At 35.6% G+C, this 8,903-nt stretch overlaps 1 protein-coding gene across 1 annotated transcript; it reads right to left on the bottom strand.

The window, feature by feature from the left end:
* Nucleotides 1-2,833: 2,833 nt before the first annotated feature.
* On the bottom strand, nt 2,834-8,011 carry LOC114724172 (uncharacterized). Its single transcript, XM_028910478.1, has 7 exons — nt 7,358-8,011; nt 6,416-6,723; nt 5,552-6,277; nt 4,970-5,098; nt 4,301-4,504; nt 3,635-3,835; nt 2,834-3,308 (listed from the first exon to the last, which is right to left on the bottom strand). The coding sequence occupies exons 1-7, from the start codon at nt 7,620-7,622 to the stop codon at nt 3,192-3,194; spliced, it is 1,950 nt and encodes a 649-aa protein (XP_028766311.1). The 5' UTR covers nt 7,623-8,011; the 3' UTR covers nt 2,834-3,191.
* Between the last annotated feature and the right edge of the window lie 892 nt (nt 8,012-8,903).

Raw genomic sequence — 8,903 nt, 5'->3', positions numbered from 1 at the left:
GGGTCGGTTCTAACGTGCGCAGGGAGTTGAACCAGGTTTGAATGAATGGGGAAGGAGTTATGAATCTCGAACCACCGATGTGCTTTGCGCTGATGGTGTAGGATAGAAACTTGTGCGCACGGTAGCGATGTAATGGCGTGTCCGAGCTACCACGTAGTGTATATCGAATGTCGGAAAAAGAAATTGTTTTGTGGATGAGATTTGAAGCTGTTATATGCTGGCGGGAAACAACGAATACAGATATATTTTTAAAAAATTAAAAAAAAAAGACACAAAATGACACTTAAATTTGGAAATCCCAAATAGTCACTTGAATAAGCAAAATTCAGTTAAATGAGCGGTGGGGGCTCATCCTCCCTTAACAAGTGTCAGGATTCGATCTTTACCTTGAGCATGGAAAAGCTTAAATCCCGGGCCAGCTATCTCACCCATCGAGGTGCCTACAAGCCAGCGAAGGGATTAGTCACCGGGTCTGCCTAGATCCCTGATGTTTCATCAAAAATAAGCTAAATCTCAAGTTAGACATAAGTGACTAATTTGAAAGTTACAAATTTACTGAAATGATCATATTGCCCTTTATTTTTTATTGTTTTTAAAAAAATCAAATACCCTCATTGGTCGACCAGCCACCAGAGCTCTGATGGCTACCATCACCGGAGTTCCGGCGGCCGGCAACTTTTTTTTGAAAATTTGTACAATTTCAATAACATAGTTAACAAGTTTTGTAACGCTATCAATAAGTTCAGTATAATAGTTAATAATAGGTTTTCTAGAAAATTCAAAAAGAAGCACTTTTACAACTTTAGTAATACCGTTAAGGGAAAATCATATTGGAGGTACCTATACTTTTTTCAATTTTCAATTTGGTACCTATGTGTTTTTTGTTCTTAACTAAATTTTATTTTTCCTCATTAACAATTAATCCTTATGTAGAGACTAAAAATATCAATAGAACAAAATTATAAGAGCTAATGTTGCTAAAAGATAAAATTAAATGTTTAATTAAAGGGAAAAAAACACATAGATACCAAATTAAAAATTGAGAGAAAGTATAGGTACCTTCAATATGATTTTCCCATACCGTTAACAAGTTTCATAACTCTATTAACAATTTTGATATAGCATTTAACAACAGGTTTTCTAAAAAGTTTAAGAAGTGACATTTTTACAACTTCAATAACGCAGTTAATAAGTCATGTAATAATATTGACAACTTTCATAAAGGCCGTCGAAGCTCCAGCAACTGTCAACGGCACCGAAGCTCTGGCGAACAGCTAGCTAATAACAGTATTTGGTTTTTTAAAAACAATAAAAAAACAAATAAAAGGCAATATGATCATTTCAGCAAATTTGCAAATCCTAAATTAGCCACTTATGCTTAAATTAGGATTTTGCTTATTCAAGTGACCATTTTAAAATTTTTAAGCATCATTTTTATGTCATTTTCTCAATTAAAAAAAAAGGCGATGACGGTCAAACGGAAAATTGATAAAATAAAAGGTTAAAATAGAAAAGTACCCACGAAGTATCTTCTTCCATGTGTATTTGATATCATAAAATTTGTTTAAAGGCAAAAGTACACATAAATCTTCTAAGACAAAGCAAAACTCACATCCTATTAATGGTCAACATATTTTCTCCACAAAAGATTAATAATATATTTGCAGTTGACGGAAATGAGAGTTTTACTCTGTTTAGCATGATTCACTTGTACTTTTTACATATAAGTAAATTTTATGATATCAAATACACATGGAGAAATACTTTATAGATGATATATTAACCTGGAAATAAAATTAATAGGTGAAAATTTTAGAATTTAATATTATATTAAGAGTAATTATAACAATTGGTATTGATATTTCTTAAAGCTATTCTAATATTCTCAATGTTACCAGAATTTTTAAGATTTAATATCAACTTTAGTTAAAGATCATAAATGTTAGGGATAACATTTCATTCATGATTAAATTAACAATGGAAAGTGTCACTTATTATATAAAAGAATCGGAAGTTATTTAAATTAGAATAAAATAGAAAACTAAATGAAAACATGATCTTCTAAAAAAAAGTTAACCAAAAGAAGCCTTATTCAAAGCAACTAAATAGAAAAATTATACATTATTTTTTTTAACAAAGAAAAAGACTTTTATTGAAAATAAAATCCAATCTTAGTTAAATCATACAGGACACCTTCTTGATATTTATTGAGGGTTCGTAACCGTCACTTGTATTCTTGCTCTAGAACACGGTTATCACATGAATTTTTACCAATGTGGGCCTTGCACCTCACTTTGTTGGATTTTTACCAATGTGATCACTATTCTTAAACTTTTGTTGGATGTTTGCCCAAATAAATGGGCTTCAACTCTTGAAACCCTCTTATCAATAGGCTTCCTTAGCAGTTTTAGTTCTCATTCTTATTATTAACCTCTAATGTCTTGTACTAGGAAGCGAAAAGACCTCTAATGCCTTGTAATGATAATTTGGAATGTTGAACTTTCAACCTTGAGCTTGGGCCCCTCCTTTTTACTCTCTTTAAAGCTTGATCACGCTATGAACCTCCATCAGAGATCCTAGCACTTGGTCTTGCCATGCTTATTTAATACTGGCCTTCAAATTCTCAAACAAAAACCACATACTTTCAAATATGTTGGTGCTACTGGCAAGTGTCAATCTGACTCAGCCTCGATCCTATTTTGTTTTACCAAAGTCCTTTAGAATAAGTATCAATGAAAGCACAGCAATCTAAAACCTATTGAACAAGCGCCCCTTAGTATATGAACAAATTCAAAAAGAGATTCATATAAACGGAAAGCACACAGCTTTCAGAGGCCAGAGGAAACTCATACATTTCTCATCTAGCAATTTACAAATGTGTTCATTCCCACTTTCTTTTCAGAAGGGAATAATTCAGACAAACATAAGCATTTACAATTAAACAAGAGAGAAAAAAATTAATTCTTTTTTTGGGTGGGGGGGGTGGTCCCAATATAGGTCAAAACCCCAAAAGCTACCACGACAAAAATAAAAACTCGGGAGATAAAAAAGAGATGCCTTTGCTCTCTTTCTCCTGAGGTAATATGGCTAACGAGAGAAGGGAAGAAGAAAAGAAACAAAAAGGTCAAGGTAAAAAGAAAATGAAAAGTAGATCGATACCCTAGTCCCTATTATAGATAACCCTATGCGTCTTAGTTTTGCGGGTCTGGTACAGACAATCTACTGATGAAGGGTAATATAGCAGCAAGCAACGCCTTTGGACATTCTTCATGGGGTAGATGGCCACATCCAGATATTGCAACGAGTCTCTGCAAGTTAATTAGTAAAAGAAGCATTAGGATTTAGAACAGATAAATGCAAAGAGAAATTGATATCTGATGCAGCTACTAGCATTCTGTTTCCAGAGTCATTAATGGGGTAATACCAAGGGTGTAATTGCCAGGAATAATATTGGGATGATGAAAAACGGAGAGAACCAATAGCAAAAGTATTCGGTCACGGATGGCAAAAAAAAAGTATTTGGGCACGATTGATATACATTCTTCCTCTAATCATCTCCCAACTAATTCTATTTATCAAGCACACCCTCGGTAGCCACACTGAAATTGTTCAGAATATATGAAAATATACTCACAGAATTTACAAGTTTTGAAGCCATGGTTTGGCAAGAGCTGAGAGAGACAAGGGAATCTTCAGCACCGGCAATGACCAACACTGGCACATCTCCCACAGCCTGCAGCAATACTTCTGCATTTTTGGCGGTATGTATGGTTTCAGATGACAATTTCCCAATCTCATGAAGAGCTTCATCCCATCCTTCTACGTATAGTGGAGCCTAAAATATTGAACGAACAGTTATATACAGCAAAGTAGCATCAAAATGCCCTGGAAGAGATACATAACAAAAACATGAATAACCAAACGATCAGAAGGAAGATAGATACATCACACAAAACAGTTGCAAAGGGAAATTCAAGGACTAAGTAAATAAGAAAAGCAAAAAGATTTCGAAACGCTCCATTACACTCCCTCAGGAGAAAAAGACCGCTGCCAACAAAATTATACATTTACCATGACAAACTGCATACAAGAAAGCAGAAAACAAATGGATGGAAGCAAATGGCTTGATCCAAGACACGATACGTCTCTGAGATCATAATATAGCATTTATCTATAGACCGAAAGATAAGATCAACAAGAAGTTTTTATCATTCTATGTAATAGTCATCTTTATTGCTTGAAACTTACAAGCCTGATAAATTCCAGTCTATAATCTATATGAGCTGAAGGAATTAAGTACCTTGTAGAGACTCAAAACTTCTGTCGTCAGCTTGGTAGCATCATACCAAGCATGTCGGTTCACTACTTGAGTGATTTCAGTTCTTAATAAAGGGCGAACCAAGTGCTTCTTTCCAAGTGATGTATGCAGAAGGATCCTTGCAAAGGAAGGAACCACTTCTCTCGACAAGTTAACATTTAGCAATACAACCCCTTTGATGATAACCTGAATGTTACACAGACATGAGCTTTAGACTTCATCGAATGCAGAATATGCATTAACTGCAAACTGTAAGACACATGCAATTAATAGTTAGCTTACACAGGGCAACTTCACTGGGCATCATATATGGACAAGAACAACATAACCAATAGCAACTAATATTCATAAATACATAAAGAATAAGGCACCCAAGTTATCAAGGTTAAGTAATTCTTCATCCACATGATCCAGTTTTTTATGTCTCGTTTTGTACCATAAATGCAACTAATGATTGATATGTCTCTGTTGTGAATCTATTTTAGCCTGTATACATGCATGCCAATCCAAACAGTACAGGCAACTTAAGCAACTAAAATCTAAGCTGCATTTCATCCAATAATAATAATAATTAACACTAGGCCGTATAATGTGGCCAACCAAATTAATTATGTTATCTACCTAGCACAGAACAGCAATAAGTAATCTCACATTAGAAGAATTCATTGATGATTGAACTCTTTGTGCAGCCTTCAAAGCAAGCAACCCTCCATCATCATGACCGATAAGTACCACAGAAGAGAAACCAATCTCAGAACAAAATGATAAAAGTAGGTCAACCTGAAAAGGCCAAATCAGCTAAAACGTTATAAGATGAAATCTAGCACACACTCAAAAGTAACAAATGAAAATGACAATCATGACACAACATCTACTAGTCAATATAGCACGAACAAAAGACAAACAGACTCGCTACTATATATCTACTGCTGGCACCCTGTCTCATTCAACACCTTACTCCGTCACCAGTTTCAGCATTCAACACTCCAAAACACCATCCTTATACCTTTTTTGCATAAAAAACCACTAATGCACTGTTGAACAAGAAAAAATAATAGCAACATATGCTATGTCATTAGCCTAGGAAGCCAAAAGTTGACTCTCCGTTCCAAAAGGGAAGTATTCAGATCATATCATGAATCATGAGCTTGGCCAATACCTTAGTTATTTGTTCAATACCATGAGGAAGAAAAGAATGCATTTCTCACACTAATAATCATAAGGATTAATCACCTGACTATCAAGCTTATATGGATTAGGTAAATCTTTTTCCTCCCAATCCCTTCGACGAGGCCTTGATGTTAGTCCCCAGCCAGGCCTGTCAAATGCAGCAACAGTGCAATTACTTTGTCGAGAAATAGATCCCATAACATGCCTCCAAGAGAAGACTCCACCACCAAATCCGTGTACAAGAACAACCCCTAATTCACCATTAGTGCTACCATCCATATTTTTCTCCAAATTCATAGAATCTAATTTATTAGTTTCTTCATGAATGTTTTCCAAGCACAAAGCAGGTATATCTTCAGAAACAGCTGGAGAAGTCACAGGACCATCCAGAAGTGGAGTATAGAGTGATGAGCCATGGAATTGATTGCTATAGCTCCTGTGGAGTTGCCTCTGGATCTTTGGAGACATACTTGCCAAATGCCCATTGAATTTAGTAAGTCCCCCAGCCGATGAAGTGACATTGCTAAAATTTGGTTCAACGATGGATGCAGAGGACAGGGTATGTGGTGGCGAACCAGGCAAGCTGACTTTGTAATGGACTGTAAGTCCTTGACATGTAATGAATAAGCCGTCAGAGTCTCCAAGTAATTTGAGTGGCATTTCTTCATCACAAGCTGTCCCAAAAGGTCTCCGTCTCATTTCACTGTCACTTTTTGGGGTTCTCACTACAGAAGGAGTAGGAGATCGTGGGACCTTCTGATAGCAAGAGAAAACTTTGCATGAAAGTACCTGCTTAAAATGGCATATAGGTTGTGTACCAAGCAAATTATCAGAACCTCTTACCTCCAGAAAATCAAAACTACAGAAACAATTTACCAAGCGTAAACCTCAAGTTAAAGGGTAGAAAGATAGCCATCACAAACTTACAGCTTCTGGATCAACCCGGTGAAACAATAGCTTTCTCCGTGCCCTGCAGCTGGTTCTATAAGCTACCACAATGTGGCCAAGGGCAAAAACAACTGATGAGAGGAAAAGTACAGGCATTCCCCATGACTTCTTCAAATGGAGTCTCTGCTTTGAGAGAGAAGCTGCAGCTTCAGCTTCAATGTGAGAATTTACGGTGAAAACACAAGCTTTTACTGAAAGAAGAACAACTGAGAGAAAGGAACACAGAGAGACGGCTCCAAGGTAAGGACCATGTGATAAAGCAGGGCCATCGCAAATGCTATACACGCCTGCAAATGTGCAAGAATGATAACGTTAGGCTGGAAAGAACAGGAATTAAATTATGGAAAGGAACCACTGATTTTCTTCGACATATTCTGCACATCTAATCCCCAACACACAGAATACAAAGTGAGAGATACAAAATTCATTATGCAATGTGTATACGCTAACAAAATTTTAGTCAGAGAGCATAAAACTGATGAAATACCGTCGCTTCCATCGATACACAGTGAGCTTAGCCCCGTATTCCATCACATAGTTATTCCAAAAGGTAAGAAATGGAAGAAGAAAAAACAAGTGAGCTTGAGATTTGTGATTAACTTGTAGATGCTTATCTGGAAAAGAAATATAAAAATAGTTGAAGTTTCTTTCGACACGTTAACAGCATATGAGAAATGATTTTCGAAACTTGTCTCCTCGTTTCGACAACTTAATCATCAAACTGGTGAATGCTTTGGAAAAGAAATTAAGCAATGTATTCCCCACGACAAAATAAAAGGGAAATCAGTTCTTCTAATTTAGAAGTATAGCATTACTTTAACATCCCTGCAAATACCAGCTCCAGAGCGATCATAATGCCCGAAAAAGGTAAACAAAGCACCATAAAAAGGAAGGGGAAAAAAATACAGAAAACAATCATACATATAATGATGAGAGATCTTATGATAGAAACGAGGGGAATGTCTGTCAAGGAACTCTTGAATGTGTATCGACGCAAATGTTCTTTAAAATCGTAACACCTCACGCACGTAAAGCTGGAGATCAAAACACAAGGTACCAACACATCAACAAGCGCCACGAGCACCGGCAACGATGTAACCAGCAAAGACGCCAGCATTGCCACCATGAAGAACACCATCCAAATGCCCCTCCGAACCTTCTCAATGCATTGACCTCCCTTCGCCATAATTAAGTCAACACCAAAACACAATTCCAGCGACCGCAACCCGCGCTGACGAGGCGGTTATGATCGTTTTTTTTTTTTGCCCAATTCGGTAATCAGACAGAGATCTATAATGGTGAGGCCTCGATAAGAAACTAAAACCCTAACCAGTGACTCCGTCGGATGCTCCGGCAGAGGCTCATCCTGACATTTCCGGCGAGCAGAAGAATAGGAAGTTGACGTGGGAGAAATGATTGCGTATGAAGAGGCGAAGAATGCCGCGGAAGATGAAAGTGAACTAGGGTTACAGAAAGACTTGTTGAAGGATCAAAGCAGTCTTAGAGATTTTCAAAAGGTTTGAAATCTCTGCCTTTCTCCTCCAACCTCTTTCTTTCTCGTTTTCTCTTCCTTTCTTTCTGTCTTCCTCTCCTGTTCTCCCAGTTGGTTTCCTTGGTCTCTGTATTTTATTTTTCATTTACCAATTTTTACCAGGGGAAAAAATAAAAGCAAGTTGCCAGATTTAATTTAATCACATATTTTGTTGTTACTATGTTACCGTTAATCTATAATGACGCACGGTCACAATTTTGGGCTTTTGGCACACCAGAATTTTTTTTATTATTCTGTCACCTGAAATGAAGTCAAATTTTAGGCCAACCAATGACGCCAATTGTTATAAATAAACTTTGCTTTGTGTTTTTTTAATTACATTGTTGGGATTTGAATTTCTAAGAAATATTTAGATCCTACCCACTTTTACCACAAAATATTTGTTGAAATTTTTAAGTGTTCAATTAAATATTCCTCATATCTTTAATATAAGACTTATTTAACTAATTTGATTGGATTCAGAAAGTTAGATAAGTTAGTTAAATATAAATAAATGACATGTTTTTCTAAAATATCATAATCATCTTTGTTAATATCCTTCATCCCTCTTCTACTTGATTATAGTTTAAGAAGTATCTATAAGAGTAATTTAGAAAAAATTGATAATTATGATAAATAAGTTTTATATTTAGGACTAAAATTAATTTAATAATTAAGTCATATATTAAGGACTAGAGGAGTAATAAATATGTACTCTCTATCTCTCTTATTCTTGTTACTGATAACTCAATAATTTGTTATTACTTCCTATATTTAGGATTGAAAAAAAGATTAAACAATATTAATGATTGAAAATCACAAAAATTTAAAATTCTTATTTGGCTTAATACATAGTAGTATTAGGATAAATAAACTTTTTTTGCCAACAAATAAACTTTGTTTAAGAATGCACATTTAAACTTTTCCCAATATACA

Source organism: Neltuma alba, unplaced genomic scaffold, assembly GCF_004799145.2.
Source record: "Neltuma alba isolate B1F8T4 unplaced genomic scaffold, ASM479914v2 tig00012173_pilon, whole genome shotgun sequence".
NCBI classification, from domain to species: domain Eukaryota; kingdom Viridiplantae; phylum Streptophyta; class Magnoliopsida; order Fabales; family Fabaceae; genus Neltuma; species Neltuma alba.
This window is presented reverse-complemented; position numbering and strand designations above follow the sequence as displayed.